This window comes from Ambystoma mexicanum, chromosome 9 (assembly GCF_040938575.1).
Source record: "Ambystoma mexicanum isolate Mex_15411 chromosome 9, UKY_AmexF1_1, whole genome shotgun sequence".
Lineage (NCBI taxonomy): Eukaryota > Metazoa > Chordata > Amphibia > Caudata > Ambystomatidae > Ambystoma > Ambystoma mexicanum.
In genome coordinates, this window is record NC_090931.1 from 870,222,198 (window position 1) to 870,239,020 (window position 16,823).

At 46.4% G+C, this 16,823-nt stretch overlaps 1 protein-coding gene across 1 annotated transcript in view; it reads right to left on the reverse strand.

Moving 5' to 3' along the window:
- The window catches only part of RBM44 (RNA binding motif protein 44), a 1,098,830-nt gene that overhangs the window by 582,452 nt on the left and 499,555 nt on the right, over window positions 1–16,823 (reverse strand). The window contains exon 8 of the mRNA XM_069615953.1: window positions 2,257–2,341. Within this exon, the coding sequence (XP_069472054.1) occupies window positions 2,257–2,341 (85 nt within the window). The remainder of the gene's footprint in view (window positions 1–2,256; window positions 2,342–16,823) is intronic.

The following is a 16,823-nucleotide window of genomic DNA, read 5'->3' on the forward strand; positions in this document are numbered from 1 at the left end:
TGTTTATGAAAATTAATTTTGGATCTTTTTTGGTTTCTGAGTGTTGTTTGTACTCCAATAGAGAATCACGATTGTTATTATTGGCACGTTTGAGCGCTTTCCCAACTATTTTGTTCGGATAGCCTCTTTGGAGTAACTTAGCCTGCATCTTGCCTGCTTCTTCAGTAAAGTCGTCTTTCTTGGAGCGATTTCCTTTGAAGCTCAGAAATTGGCCCAAAGGGAGGTTGTCCCTTACATGTTTTGGATGTGCGCTACTGTAGTGTAACAGAGTTCTTGTCTGTCGGTTTGTTGTATGGTTTCAAAGCATCCAAGTGTGTCTCCTCAGCAACAACGCTGTGCCTATGGCATGGGCCACTCAAACAGCCATGTCAAGGCTAGAGTGCAAATTCTGGCATTTCTGCTCCCAGAAGCTAAATCCACAATCCTTCCCTTTACCAATGGTGCATGACCCTCCCATCTTGGTTGGCTCTGGTTCCAGACCTAGCAGAAACAGGTCAACCTCAAGCAACCAATAGGTGAAGAGGGTTTGTGGATAAGAAGGACTAAGAAGGGGCAGCTTGACTCTCACCATAACTAATATACATATGTAGTGACCACTCTTATTCGTGACAATGACCCAAAACATAAACTTGAGGGTTAACCATTTCTTAACTGCGTCAGCAGTTAAGCCTGTAAGCAACAACACCTAGCAGATGCATTAAGGTGAAACCATCAGCTAGTAAGCAGTTTCTAGACAACTTGGCATATCTGCCAAGAAAATACCACATTCTGTTGACTTGTTTTCAGTGCAGGTCAATGTCTTGTGTCTCTGGCATGTTCCTTCACATGCTACTTCCGTGAATGAGGCACTGTCCCCTCGGAAACAGCATATCTATAATAGAAAGTGGCACTTTTGTACAGTGTTTTTCATGCCATGTACAGGCACATACATTAATACATTCATTTTGAATCACACAGGATAGTACTTATCTTTGGCCCTGGAACCCAGAATGCAGAGCCCCAGGGCTAGTTGCAGTAGGTATGTTTGATCTGTTCATTCACAGCCAGGAGCATGTGTGCGTCAATGAGATTGGCGAGCGTTAATCAATGAAATTCCAATTCGCTGTGTCTGGAGGCACCAAGCGATGATGTGCCATTCGGTGTATCTGGAGACACCGTTCAATAGAGTGCCAACCAATGGCGTGCCATTTGGCATACTCGGAGGCACTATCTAATGGATGCTAGTTCGGTGGGTACAGAGCGAGGAAAAACCCATACAGCGCGATATGGAGAGCACCAGACACTGGAGCATCTGTCCTGCGCCAACTACCTGTGCCTTGCACATGCTGCATGCGATAATTACCAGCAAACGTTATTGGCAGGGTAGAGACTTAAATAAAGTTACTGGCTATCGCAGAACCACCAGGGACTCTGGGTACTGCAGGGCCATGGGGACCAGAACTACATCTAGAGGGCTTATTAGCCAGTTTATAAAGAAAATGTCCATACAAGACCTGATTTGCCCCCCCTTCCCCCTCCTTCTCAAGGTTTAACTGGGCCAGTTTTATGCAGATGTCTCTCATAGAACAGTTTCACCAAGTGTGGTGCTCCCCAAGATCTGTCCTCTGGTACAGAAGCTGTACATCCTATGTAATTCAAGGATTGTCTTCTCCAGGAGTCCAAAATATGACGTACTTCAAGTTTCTCATGTCCATCTTCCAGTTTAGGAGGCTTCTTTGTTTAGGCAATTTTTGAAGCAGGTTTTAACAAAGAAATCTGGAACAGAATGCGCATTTTGGATGGCAAGGTCAACTGCATATCAGTGATTGAAATACAACTTTCAATTCAATAAAGACTTGAAAACCTAGGCACACAATTCCTTGATCCCACCATAACTGGATTCTTGGTAGACAATACTCTACCCCCAAATCATATCTGAGGGTGGGTTTTCACTTTTTGTCGACAGGTTTCTTTTAAGTGGTCTTAGCAACTCCCACACTTTGGGTGCCCTCTGTCTTATATCAAGAATCACCTGTTTGGAAACCATTAAAGCAGGCAAGTTCTCAGAGGCAAGCAAGTCCTCTGGAAAGATATTCTGATTATCTCTGTTCAAACACATAATAGGCGACATCAGACAGGTACTTTTTGCAGCCATTCTGAGGGAAGCACCTGAAGTGTGGTGAAGCAGTTATACTTTTTTCTTTATATTTGTAAGTAAAGCACACCTCAACCAATAGCGGCAAACACTAATTAAGAGTACGTGCAAACACTACTTACTCTTGTTGTCTACACCAATGAACTCCACATCCAGTAAGGAAGCATATTGTGTATCTTGACTGCTTTCAGAGTAAGTTGTTGTTGCCTGAGGAAGTAATTTTGAACAATTCAGTTAGAAACAGCCCAAAGGATTACAAATCTTTAAATGTGAATCACACCAAGAGGCAAGCAGAAAATAAAAGTGGCAGTCTAATTTTAAAATATAATATAGGGAAAAATGAATACGCTCATCTGCAATGTCGATCTCAAGTTATCCATATAGTGGGGCCAACAGTTTAAATATTTATTTCAACACACAGGTCTTTTAAACAAATATAAAGTATTTCACTTAGTTTATCAACTTTGATATAGTTCCTGATAACTTTGAATCTTGAACTCACTCAAATGCCTTTGACCTACAGAATGTGCTCTTGGCCACTTCAACAAGAAAACACTTCCGTCCTCCACATGTGGACGTGCTAAGATTGTATCTTATTCAAACCTGGAGTTGCAGTTTATAAGAAGAGAGCTTCTAATTACTGGAATAGTTTTGTAAAATATTTTCACATACAACATAACCAGGAAAAAAATAGGAGAAAGTCAGTTTTGTACTCCATGAGAAGCAATGTTGGTGTACAGATTGAATTGTGCTCTTTTACGCACCAAAAGCTTTGTCTAATGAGGACTTGTAGTTCTGGAAATTTGGCACCTTGTGGGCTTGCAGCTCTGTCCAAATACATGTATTTTATTTCAGATAAATCCATTTTGTCCCATACAAAGAAACAAAATCGATATACAGAATATTGCATCTGTTGGGTCCGCCAAGCTCAAACCAAACACTCACTGCAATGTATACCAAATTCAAAGCCCTTTTAAAAAAACACGTTAAAAACAAATCATGGACAAAGTATAAAAAATATAAGCATGGAATGTTAGAAAAATCAACTATAGCCATACCTTTGAGTCATCAAGCTCGATAGTACATACCAAGGCATACTTGGTGAAAAAGAGTAAAAGAACCAGGATATAGAGCAAACAAATAGTCAAATATGTCAAAAACGTAATTTCAATATAATGGAACTGCACAACGGTCAACTGGCTGGAGACCACCATTATCAGGTAATGAAAAGTGTGCCATACTGAAACAGTGTCTAATAAGTATCACTGGCCAAATATCCCTACGTTTCTTGGAACAAGCAATACATTGGCCATGCACAGATTCCGGATTGTTACAAATCGTAATGTCTGTGAGGTATCCTTCCAGCTTGAAGGCCGGTCCCCTAGACCATACCACAGCAACTTTCTATTCGGCCAGCAGTAATAACAAGAAAGCTAAATGAGAAAGCTAAATGTCATATGTTTCAAGGGCAAGGCCACTGTGTACCTCTAGAGGCCAACCAGAAAGGAAGATGCAATAATCATATCAATGGTATCACTAATCACACAGAATACCGCTGAGCAGAAGATAGCGATAGTGGGAAACAATCCCATGCACCTATGTAGTAAATCCCCCATCAAATATTCAAAACGTCTAAAACTTTGACTGACATCCACGAAGATTTTATGCAAATTGCCAAGTGTGTAATATGTTTGACGTATGAGTTTTTAAAATTATTTAAATTCAAAGACTTTTAATGGATTTTATTTTTTATAGTACTCTTATTCACATTTTATATGAGCGTAGAAACACAAAAATTCATCCAAAATATAATATACGGCACACATTACAATAATAATCAAAGGTAACAGGGATTTGCTCATTTTTAAGAATGGCAATTAGTATCAGGGATGCTAGCAAGCCAGATAGCCTATATAAGACATTAAAAGCGACTCATCTAAGGCCTAAAGCAGGGGTCTGCAACCTGCAGCTCTCCAAATATTTGTACTATAATTTGTATTATCCCACACTATTGTCCTTGAAGGCTAGTACTAATTAGCACAACAAATCTGGAGGTACAACTGTTTTAAACTCCTAGTCTAGTATAACACAGCAATTCGTAAATAGAGCATTGTTACATAATAAGAAAGTGGTAAAAACATACTGTTAAGATCAGCTCGAAGGCTATGGGCGCACAGACAACCACATGCCTGGACTAACTAGGAATTTGGCCCATATGTCAAAATCAGTTTTCCTTTCATTTTGAGTCTTATGAACTGCCCTGTCAATAATGGAAGGCGACATTTCCTTTGCCTCAAGATCACTTTTTGTTCTTATTGCCCCAGGAAGTGACCTCGGTGGAATTGCCCTGCAAAACCACAAAGAAGAAATTGAGTGGTATGTCTGTAACTAACATCGGCTCTTGATTGGGAGCACCACCTCTTACCAAAATGGGTGTAATTTATTTCATTTTGTCTTAAATATCTCTTTCAGTCAGTACAATTTGTCACAACCATCTTACAAGAACCTTAGCTAGAAGATAGAGCTGGATGAGCCACGAGAGGGACGGGACGACATAGGCCGAGGGACGAGCTCCAACTAGACTTCAGTTTCAAACCAGCGCCTGCCCAATACACGGCCCAGTTCAAAGCCCGCAAGCAGGCAGCAGGCAAAAAAGTTAAGCTGTACAGGAAAAATGACACGCACTGTGAAATGTTTGAGTTAAAACCTCTGCTCTGGAGTCTATTCACTCATTGGGGTCCAGGTTTGAGCCCTGTTGGGACCACAGGTCAGGTGTATTTTTTGGTGTGGGGGGTGAAGGGCCATTGCTTCAGAATAGCATTTTACTTTCTTTTGTGTCCTCCTACAGATGCACACCAAGTTTCTATTGAATGCTCTTCAACTGAAACAATGTTACCAATGTTGCTCTGCGCATTCGTCACACCTGAAGCTGAGAACACATACTGTGTTTACCACACACACTTTAGCTAAGCACTGCTTATCTAATAATGGGCTGCAGCAGACACCACAATAAGTGTTGAATGAAGTGTGAGAATGGCCCTACTCTGTCACAAGTTGCAGCTCCCTTTAAGCATTCAAGATTGGCAATAAGCACCACCATTGGAACATACGCATTTCAAAAGTTCACTTGAGCTTTCAATCTTATTCCTGCAAAATTAAATCTCAAACAAAACCTTTTTAAACGCTGGAACCCCGGACGCTTGGTGTGAAGTTGAGGTGGAAGTTTGCAGTGCGGCACGAGCCTTTCTGCTTTCTTTCTTCTGCGCTTTGGCGAACTAAGTTAATGACTTCCAGCTGGTGGCACTCAAAAGAGTATAAAACGCAGCAACATTGCACTCGGCATGCATGCTTGATATGAAGTCGAGATGGAAGTCTTCGCAGTGCAGCAGTTCGGCAAGAGAGGCTCCTGGTTTGCAGATTTAAAACTTTTGCCGGCGGTGTGTGGTTGCTTTGGAGTCTCACGACTGGTAAGCAGTGTGTGGTAAGTAATTAACAGCCACCAATTAAATATGGTGAAGAGTGGTTTATTTAATAACAAGACCCCATGCAGGTGTGAACAACAGCACACCAGCTCAGTGAGTGACATTTAAGCCCAAGTGTAACTGTGCGCACGCTATGGTATTTCAAATAAGAACGTTGGAGTGCCATTGAGTGCACGGCAGATACGACATTAAGTTTCCTCTTCTACATAACAATTGAGAGATAAGGACAAAAATGGTGCTGGAGGGAAACAACAAACAGGTGATAAGTATATACATCAACATACAACTTTTAAGCTACTCACTTTAGATCCACAATGTAAAGTACGACAATCTCGGGACCGTTTCCTGTACTATCATGCTCCACAGCCGCCTCATGTTCTTGTGTCCTTTGCTGTGAACCACCCCAAGTACCATCAGAATCCATGCCTCGAGCTGAAGAGGGCATTTCATCATCAAGCCCTACGTTATTGACTTCATCATTATCATAGCTGTACCAAACATCCTCCACATCTCTTGAGACATCAATGTTCCTTTCCACAGAAAAACACTCTCTGCCACATGAGATTGGCATATAATGGCAACACAGTCTTTACTCCACCATCTCCCATCACTTGTCACTACATGTCACCTTGCAACTCTCACCACTTCAATGGGATCAAAATAACGTGAACATCCTCTTGGTACGCTAAATGGTTTTTTAACCCGTACCACATCACACACACACACACCTTACTCCCTTCCAGGTATCTTTGTTCGTCAGCGCACCATTTGTTCACAACCCTCCACTGGAGAAATAATTCAGTGCGCATCTTCCTCCTCTACCAGTCAATACATGCAGCTTGTCTCTAAACGCCCTCATCTCTCGTATATTTCTCATTCAATTCAGACCATTTGCAAATGGTAATTGAATAATTTCCTTTATGATGCAATTAGTTTGTTCCACTAGACCATTTGCCTTCGGATTGTACAAGATGGTAAAGTGATTTTCAATGCCATTTTCGTCCAGCTATTCCTGCATTTCCTGTGACACTAATTGGACACCATTGTCTGAAATTACAAACTTTGGGTACTGTAAGAAACTTGAAAGTATTCTCTAAGTAAGCCCTGAGAATCCCTTATTAAGGTTGCAAGGGAAGTGCTGGCGCTCTCAGATCCCAACCCTGGGGGTGGATGAGCGAGAAAGGATCACCTGGGTAGGGGAACCCGGGGTTATGCTTGGCGAAAAACCCCAGGTGAGACGCAGTATTAAACCAGGGACGACGAAGTGCTTGGGGCCTTTATAGGGTTTCCAAATTAACCCTCTTCCCCCACAGTCATTCTTGCTTATCAAAAATGCAACTAATCCTTCATATCTGTGAAACCAATTAGGAACCTGAACAATGTTACTGTGGGTAACTACATCTCCCAGAGTCCCTACCCAGTCATTCTGATCCCCGTCCCTCTGATTATCATTTTCCAAACTCCCAGTCGACTGTGACAAAACACTATAGTTCCCACAATCCCTCGCACTCATTTCACAAACTCTACAACACCCACCCTTCCGAGCTCAGCACAACCCCTAGGATGAGAGATATCATTTCTTATGACACTTTTTCCCTTTCCTGCCCAGCAGGCTATTTAGAAACTCTACCCCCTCCACCCCCTTTTCTGACACAAAGACTTTCTGAAAGAAAACAGACCAAGAACAAAGCCGTTTACCTGACATGTCCCAACACAAGTGCCAGGCAGAGTCATGCAATTGCCAAAAATGACACACACCTGATGGCCCTTTCTCTTCCCCATAGGGATAAGAAGTCGGAGCACAAGAGCACAAACTGAGTAAGGCCAAACGCACGAGGAAACAGCTACACCAGACCAGCAGTTCAAACGGAGGAGAAAGGTGGCGAGACTTGGAGGGACAACAAGGGGGGAAAACTGCCCTTGCCCTTTTCAACTCAGACTCGTGAAGCCTCTGAAAGGGAAATCATAATAATAATAATTAATAATAATAATAATTTGGCACTTATATAGCGTTACGAACCCTCAGGTATCTGAGCGCTGCTTATTATTACCCACGGTGTGTGGTGCTCATTTATCGACCTCGGAGGGATGAAAGGCTGAGTTTGGCCCTGCCGGTATTCAAACCTGCGTTAGCAGGCTCTGCACGGATGTCAAAGCAAGCGCTCTACTCGCTGTGCCACTACCGGCTATAAAACCGGGATGTCCATATGGCATGTGGTGTGACAGGTGTCAACGGCACACAGGGCCATCCCGCGCTGATAGACAAAGCAGGGAGAAGCGATTGCCGTCGTGGTGCCGTCCTCTACTCCCGAGGCAAGAAACTCCAAAAATTCAGCACCTCCGGTGAGCCGGAGAAGACAAATAGTAAAAGCAAACTTTGCTGGGCACAAGGTTGCAGCCGGTAACCGTCTTGAACAAAGAACTTGTGTGATTAAACTATAAAGAAACCCTAGTAAAAGTTCAGAAGCAGATTGGTCAGGCGTCGCAGGGGCGCTCATTTGAAGGACTCTGACTGAAGCCTTTTGGGTCATGTTTTGTTGAAACTACAAGAACCAAGAGGCCATAGGAGAGGCCAGTGTGAAGTGTCAAAGTGGTCCTACGAGGGACGAGCAAAACCCCTCGTACACTCAAGTCTTTGACACATTGGAGAAAACTGAACTGTGAAACCGGCAAATTTCTGCGAATTGAGGGGAAAAAATGGTGTACCCGTGAACATTGTGAATACAAGTATGAACCCCGCTGAGGGATGTCCACAATGGATAGTTGTTTCAAAAGGAGATAGAGACTGTTGAATGACATGTTTTTGAGTGAAATGCTGTAGTGAACCCGATTGAGAGAGGCTAATATTGCAAGAAGGATCAGAGCCTTGCTGAGGGGGATCTAAAGGGGCGAAGAGCTATCGCCCAACGTGAAAGAATACCAAAGAAACTTTTGTTTGTTGATTATTTATGGTACAGCAGGCCTTCTAATGCAATAGACTTTGCAGGAAAGAGACTTGGCCCCAGAAGGTCCTGGCATTGTTGAAAGGAACTGTAACCTCACGCTGGCAAGGCCCAGGAGTGTGCTGTGCTAAAAGGTCCTGCCTTGTCCCGTGCTAAAAATGTGGGGTAGGGAGACACCAGCCATACCATCCTGACTTATCATTTGGTAAACACTTCTTTCTTTTCTTGAGAACATTATCCCATACTATTTTGTAACTTAGTTGTAAGGATTTGCAATAGTTTATTTTTTATTTGACAAGGCGCCACTAGGACTGCCTTATTATTATGTGATGGTCGTAGCTTGCTCCCATCTTAGATTTAGATTAGGCATTTTTCTCACCCATTATACAGTTTAATAAGCACACTTCAATTGTGATCACTTGTGTCTGTTTTTACTGTTGCCACCATGTGTTCCTTACAGTAGCCTTCTCTTGCAAATAATCTTTCCATGAAAACAATTACACATTTCCTCCCCACCTCTTCCACACTTTTCCCGGATTTTATTTACCAATCATCCTGATTTGATTTTCTGTACTGGGGTGCAATTGCAATCTCAACTTTCCTTGATGTTTCCACCCCAATAAACAATCACCTTTTTCAGCAACACACACCTTGGCATGTATGTGTGTCTTTATATGCAACATTACACCATACAAAACCTTGTATGTCACTTTTTACACCACCATATGCTTTGGATCGTATATCAGATGAGAGTAACTTATGACTCCTACCACCCCAAATCTCCTCACATTTCTTCTTTGAAATAATGATGTATGGTGACCCCGAGTCTGCCGATGCCTTCAAGGGGCATCCAGCCACCACAATGTCCACCTCAGGGGGTGTGTATTCTCCCTCTTCATCATCTCCCACCTCCCCACAATGTGTTCAATCTTGTTTGCACACTCTCATTCTTTTCTTCCAAAACACATTTTACACTGGCCTTCCCATCATACATAGTGTTATTTAACTTCCAGAACCTGGTGAAATGTACCCTACTTGCACCATCCTCACCATCTTACCTTTGAACATCTGCTCATTTTTTAATTACTCTTATTGCTTCTGCCCCCACACAACACATGGGAGTCGAACATTTACACTCATCTGAAAATCTTATCAACCCAGATGCTACAAAATAAAATTTGAACAGATCTTTCCAGTCCTCCCACGGTACTGGTAGGTCCCCTGGCGCAGCAAACATTTTTAGGGCCAGGTCCAAATTCGGCATGGTAAATATTGCAAGACAACAGTAAAACCCAAACCAGTTCAGCAATATGCAAATATGTTCCCCCAGGATGACACTTACACACTGAAAGTAACACACCACACCTAATAAACATATCAGTGTGCCCCGCCTCACCCCAAACCCCTGCAAATAAATTGTAATACAGTGAAATCCAACTTGAATAAGATCCCACTTAAATGACTCTTCCCACCAATGAGTCCTATGCACTATGAACATTCACTGTAAACCCCATTGGGGTTTCACTCTGCCGAAAAACAAGCAGAGAAAATGACAAAAATGACAAGTGAGAAAAAAAAACATGGAAAAAACGTAGTATAAAAAAATACTACAAAATTGATGCCCATACACTAGAATATACCATGAAGCATTAACCAGATTATTTTGCAGAAAAATACTAGAAGAAATAAAATGTTTCATGAAATATGTACCATCTAAATTGATATGAGATATGGCATTTATAACACACCTGTACATAAATGTTTCTATGCGCCACAAGACAAGCGAGGGAATACACAATGGGATGACAAAACAAACAATGTTACCAGCCCTTGTACCATTCAGATTGTGCAAGTGCGACACAAGAAGTGCGGGGGGGGGAGAAGAAAGAGGGGGAAGCGCAAGGGAGAGGGTAGGGGAAAGTGTGATCATGGCAGCAGGCTAAGAGTAAGTGCAGCCAGTGCAGCGCAGCTCTGAGTAAGGACAAGGAGGCAGGGGGGCTGTAGGGGTTCCAGTTAAGGCTCCTAAGGGCGTGGTAGGTTAGGAGGCAGTGCAAGGAGGAGTGGTCATAGAGGGGCCTGCTATCCAGTGAGACTCTGACGGTACCAAGCAACCAGTTGGCGTAGCAGACCGGTGAGTTAGCAAGGAAGCGTGAGAGAGAAGGCAGAGCAGCAAAGGAAGGTCTTGAGCTGCTTCCGGAACTTCAGGTGGTCCGGCTCAAGTCTGAGAGGGACAGGGAGGCCATCACAGAGGGAGGCGGCTGCAGAGGAGAGAGATCAACCTCCCACTCTGCATGGAGAAGCGTGTGACCCTCAGAGTTGGAGGTAGCTGAGCGATAGACGATGCAGAGGAGAGATTTCAGGGCTGGAGAGAAACGGTCCCTGGGCTTGTGGCCAAGGATAAGTCTTGCAGACCTGTTCTGGATTAGTTGCAGGGGCGAAACAGAGTTAGGCAGATTCAGAAAAGGCTGTTGCAGTAGTCCACCCTGTAGAGAAACAAGGCTCTGGAGACAGTGAGCTTCTGGGAGAAGGTGAGAAAAGGTAGAATACCTCTGAGGAGGTGAAGCTGGAAGTGGGCTTTCTTGGCAAGGTCCGTGGTGTGAGGAGAGAAGGAGAGTGTGGGGTCGGAGAGGACACCAAGGTTTTTTGCCTCACAGGAAGGCGAGGGAAGATGCCCCAACAAGGGCAGCCAGAGTGAGATGGAAAGCAGGAGCAGGGTCCCAATGAGAAGGATCTCCGTCTTAATGGCATTGAAGCAGAGATCGTTGGAGGCGCAACAATCCTGAATCGCGGATAAACAGTCAGGAACGAGAGAAGGAGGAGAGGAGACTGAAGGAAGCCTGAAACAGAGCCGAGTGTCATCCGCACTGAAAGTTAGAAGAGAAGGTGGAGATCAGGTGGGCCAGAGGGGCCAGATAGACATTGAAGAGTCAGGGTGAGAGGATAGGACACCACGTGCGGAGAAAGAGGTGTGGAGAGAAGGACCCAAGTTGGACCTGGGAGAGTAAGTCCAGGAGGAAGGAGGTCAGCCACGCCAGAACCTGATCGTTGATGCCCAGGTTCTCGCGGAGACGACTTATCAGGGTGGCGTGATTGACAATGTCCATAGCATAGGAAAGGTCAAGGAAGATTAGCAGAGAGAGAGAGAGCTGGAGTCAAGATAAAGAGCAGATCTTCACAGGTGTTCAGGAGAGCAGTTTCCATGCCTCTGGCTGCTCTAAAGCCAGACTGATGATCATGGAGACAACCAACAGATTCAGTGTGGAGAGTAAGCTGGGAGATGGTCAGGTTTTCCAGGAATTTGCCCACGAAAGGGTGATAGAAATCGGGCAATAGTTAGCCGGACAGGTAGGAGCGGCAAAATACTTTTTTTTTAGGACTTGGGGCACAAAGGAGTGCTTGAGGAGAGAGGCAACGATCCAGTGGTGAAAGAGTGATTGCAGAAATCGGCCAAGGCAGGAGCAAGGGTGGCAACGCGGTCCTTGATGGTTCTGGAACAGGAGGGAAGCACCTGTTTGGACTACACTTTCATAGATCAGACTTGTCTAGAAACATCCAACGTGAGTTGTGATCTGCACACCAAATTTATAAGTTAGTCAAAAATTAAAGAAAAATATCATCGATGTTAGGGTGCGAGGGAGAAAAACACAGCACAGAAAGCTGTTACAATAACATGAACAAAATTATAAGTTACTCACCATATTGACTAACTTACTCCTAGTCCATAGTCCCCTTTTCTCCATACTTTATGGGCGTCCCTCGCCAGGGACAGGAGACGGACCCTTTTTGAACAGAAAAAATCTTCTTCCACTTTAAATTTAGAGGCAGATGGGTGTGCGTTCCTGGGAGCATGCGCTCCCCTGACTCCGCCCACCGGCGCCACTCCTCAGTCCCCATTGACACGTCAACAATATTACCATTGCCTAATGACACCAGTTGCATAAAGGGGGGGGGGAAGGTGGGACGTATGGAGGAAAGAGGTCCTATGGACTAGGAGTACGATAGTCACTACGGTGAGTAACTTATAATTACTCCTACGTCCTGTCCGTTTTCCTCCATACTGTATGGGCAATTACAACTGAATGTAGCCCCAGGGTGGAGAGGTAACAAGATCCTTAATACGGCCTGCCCGAATGCGTCGTCTGACCTTGAGCCGGAATCCAAACAGTAGTGGTTGCAGAAAGCCGAATTGAGTGACCCACGTGGCCGCCATGCTGATGACCTGCCACAGAACATGCCTCTGGAACAAGACTGCCATGGACTTGGCTCTGGCAGCGTGGGCATGCATATTTGCAAGAAGTGGTTTGTGCTGCTCCTCATAGGCCTCCTTAATGACTGAAACCATCCACCTTGCTATGGAGGTCTTGGAAGCCTGATAACCTGGCTTTGACCCACTGAAGGTGAGAAATAGAGCCTCAGATTTGTGGAAGCTCTTGGTTCTGTCCAGGTAGAACTTTAGAGCGTGCCTAACATTTAGGCAGTGCAGATCCCTCGGAGTATTGTCCTTGGGGGCCGCAAAGAAAGTAGGTAGCACCATCTCCTCTTTCAGGTGGAATGAAGAGACTACTTAAGGCAAGTACGAAGGATGCATTCCGAGGACCACGTTGTCCCTACGAAAGGTAGCGTATGGCTCCGAAGCCACCGGAGCGTGAATTCGGCGGACCCGGCGTGCAGATGCAAGACCCACCAAGAGGGCTGTGTTAATGGTCACTAGCCTAATGTCCACGGACGCCATTGGTTCAGAGGGTTTAGGCGCCAAGGCGCCCCAACACTATGTTGAGGTCCCACACAGGGTGTGGCTTCTTGATAGGCGGGTAAAGCCTGGTGAGTCCCGCCAAATTTCTCTCAACCACTGGGTTGGCGGATGACAAAAGGTCCTCTTCCGAGTTCTGGTAGGCTCCGATGGGTGCCAGATAGGTGTGGCATGTGTCTATTTGCACCCCCGAGTGAGCGAGGTGTGCTGAAAAGGATATCACATCGTCCAATGTGCAAGTAAGAAGCTTCACCTCCATAGGCTCTGTCTAGTGGCAAAACCTAGTCCACTTGCTTTTGTACTGGCTCCTAGTAGCATCACTCCTAGCACCCTGTAGGATGTCTAGGTTAGCCTGCGAGAGACGCAGATGCTTTAATGTAACCTGTTCAAGAACCACGCTGCAAGGGCTAACTTCTGCAGGGTGGGGTGGATGACCGTACCACCCTGCTACGACAGTAGATGAGCAGGGCCCAGTGGAAGGTGCATCGGAGGTTGGTCCGACAGGCTGAGCAGCTCTGAGAACCATGGCCTCGCTGGCCACCAAGGAACTACCAGAATGATACTGAAGTGCCAGACCAGGGGTGTGGGAGGGAAGGCATAGGGATACATGCTGTTCCACTGTATCTAAAGCATTGCCCAGAGAGCGTAATCCCTGTCCCTTATAGGATGCAAACTGAGGGCACTTCCTGTTGTACCAGGTGGTGAAGAGATCCACCTGTGGGTGACCCCATCTGTTGAAGATACCCTGAAGGACCTGATCGTTCAATTGCCATTCATAATTGTCTGCACCCCACCTGCTGAGCCCGTCTGCCTTCAGGTTCGACTCCCCCGGGAGGTGAATCGCTGTCAAGTGTAGGTTGTTCGCCAGAGCCCATTCCCAAATGCCGTCCGTCAGGGAGCATAGAGGAGGAGACCTGGTGCCACCCTGCTTGTTGATGTAATACATGCTGGTGGAGTTGTCTGTTTGGATGAGTATCGTCTTGCCACTGATGAGAGGCAGGAAGGCCATGAGAACAAGCCAAATGGCCTTCAGCTCTAGCCAGTTGATATAGGCCTCTTGTTCCTGAAGAGGCCAAACTCTGGATGCTGTGGTTGTCTAAGGTAGCTCCCCAGCCTCCAAGGACGAGTCCATGGTGATGGTAATCTGCAGTGCTGGTTGACTGAATGGCCTGCCTATCCTCAAGTTCTGCTTGGGAACCCCGCTCCGGATTCCATGAGGCTGCGAAGTGCAGCTGTAATCCCATTTTGAGCCTTGTGTAAGGCACTGCCAGAAGACATGCCGCCATGATACCCAGGAGGTGCTGGTACCACAATGCTGATGTCAAATTTGTGTTGAGAAAATGACTTGTGGCCCTCTTCATGGCTGTTATCTTGTCCTCCAAGGGACAGACTCTCTCAGAGTTTGGATCCCAGATGGGGCCAAAGAACAGTAGACTCTGCGTCCGCTCCAGCTGTGACTTCTTGAGATTTGTGTAGCTTATTCATGAGAGCGGATGAGGTGTGATGGACTGCCTCTGGGGATCTCGCCCTGACGAGCCAGTTGTCTAGGTACGGATAGACATGGTGCCCCTGGGCCCTGAGAAGGGCTGCCACTGCATTTATTAGCCTGGTTAAGACCCTGGGGGCTGAATTTAGGCCAAGTGGTAAAACCTTGTATTGTTAATGGAAGACCATGATCCGGAAACTCAGGAAGGACCGATGAGGCAGCCAAATCGGGACGTGTATGTAAGCGTCCTTCAGATCCAGGGAGCACATCCAATCTGCCCTGGACAGTGTCTCCGCAATAAGCGCTGGGGTAAACATCTTGAACTTTTAAAGCGGGAAGGAAAGGTTCACGGTTGAAAGGTCCAACAACTCTCAGGCCAGCCTGGTTCTTGTTGTGTATGGTGAAATTTCTGGAGTAGAAGCCCATGCCCCGCTGGGAGGCTGGGACTTCTTCCAACGCTTGACTCTGGAAGAGTTTTGGAATTTTGGCCAATTGAGTTGTCCCAATCTGTGGGAGTGGAGGAGAGGGAGGGACCGGTAAGTGGTAGCCCATGGACCCCACTGACAGAATCCAGGGGGCCGTGAACCTTGCGCGCCAATACTGGGCATGAAGGACAAGCCTGCCCCCCAACTGAGACACGTGGACCCGGAGAGGACTGTCATGCCTTTTTTTCCCCTCCGAGGATGGGGCTGAGGGCAACTGAAAGAAGCCCTTATTCCCTGCCCTGTGACGTTTGCGGCAGTGTTGACTTGGAGACCGGTCCCGCTGCATGGACCGTCATTCCTAGAAGCCCCAGAACCTGCTGAAGACCTGTCCCTTATCAGAACACTGGTGCGTCTGGCTGTACGTCTTGGGTGTGGACTTCGTGAGGATAAAGATTTTGCAGTCTGGGAACTGTTTTTCCTCTTATCTAGTTTCTCATCGGTGGTGGAATGAAAGAGGTCGCTACCTTCGAATGGAAGGTCCAATATGCGCTCCTGGATGTACGGGTTGAATTTGGCAGCCCATAGCCAGGCAGTCCTTCTCATGTCCATGGCAATGTAGATGGCACGGCCTAAGGGGTCTATATGCGCCATGTGGGCTCCATGATGTCTTGAGCCACCATCATTGCTTCTGCCAGCCCTGCCTTGAAGAGTGCCTGACTGTGCACCAGAAGTCGGCTATTTCTGGCCAAAGCCTCTGGTTAATCTCTACGAGCATGGTGTGTGCATTAGACGGACGAAGGGGGAGCGAGGCGTTGGAATAGACCTTCTTTCCAAACGCCTCCAAGATCTTCTCCTCCTTGCCTAGCAGTGCTGAGGACGAGGTGACCCCTCGGGTTCGAGTAGAGGCCGTGGCAATCACAGAGGAATGTGATGGGGGTGTGCTGACAGCAAGAGTGTTAACCCCTCCAATTGCCTGTACTTGGCATCGAGGAAATTGTTGTTGGGTTGCGCCGAATGGGGTTTAAGCCATCCCTTTTTGTCCAAGGTTACAACGCCCTCATGCATCAGAATCACGGTTCTAACCGCGGGGTGTAGAGTGAAGACCTCCACCAGGACCCCCCCTCCTGCTGTTCGACCTCGGGTTGTGGGAGCCCCAAGTACTCGGCCAGGCTTGCGAGCCGTTCATGGAATGCCTTGGACGATGGAGTGTCAAGGTCCTCCTCCTCGCCGGTGTCTGCCAGGGTGTCCTGCTGGTCCAGAGCGGGCGGAGGAGTACTCGGTACCAAAGGCTGAGGTGTGCTGACCAGAGCCTGAGGCTGCTGTGGAGATTGGTATGTAACCGCCTGGGGAGCCGGAGGCAGAGGCAGAGGTGCCGGCACCGTAGGGTCTGGCGTGAGCAGCTGGGGAGGCGTTGGAGCCAAAGGCTGAATGGCTGTGGGTGCAGAATGTCCCTGATCACATCCCGAAGGATGGCTCCCATATGCAGGGATCTCATAAGCGTGAGGAAATTCATTAAAAAAAACTATCCTCAGAGGCCGGTGGGGCGCTAGGTGACACCGGTGGAAGAGCAAGACCCAGAGGCTGCTGAAGCCTGCGCGTACTCT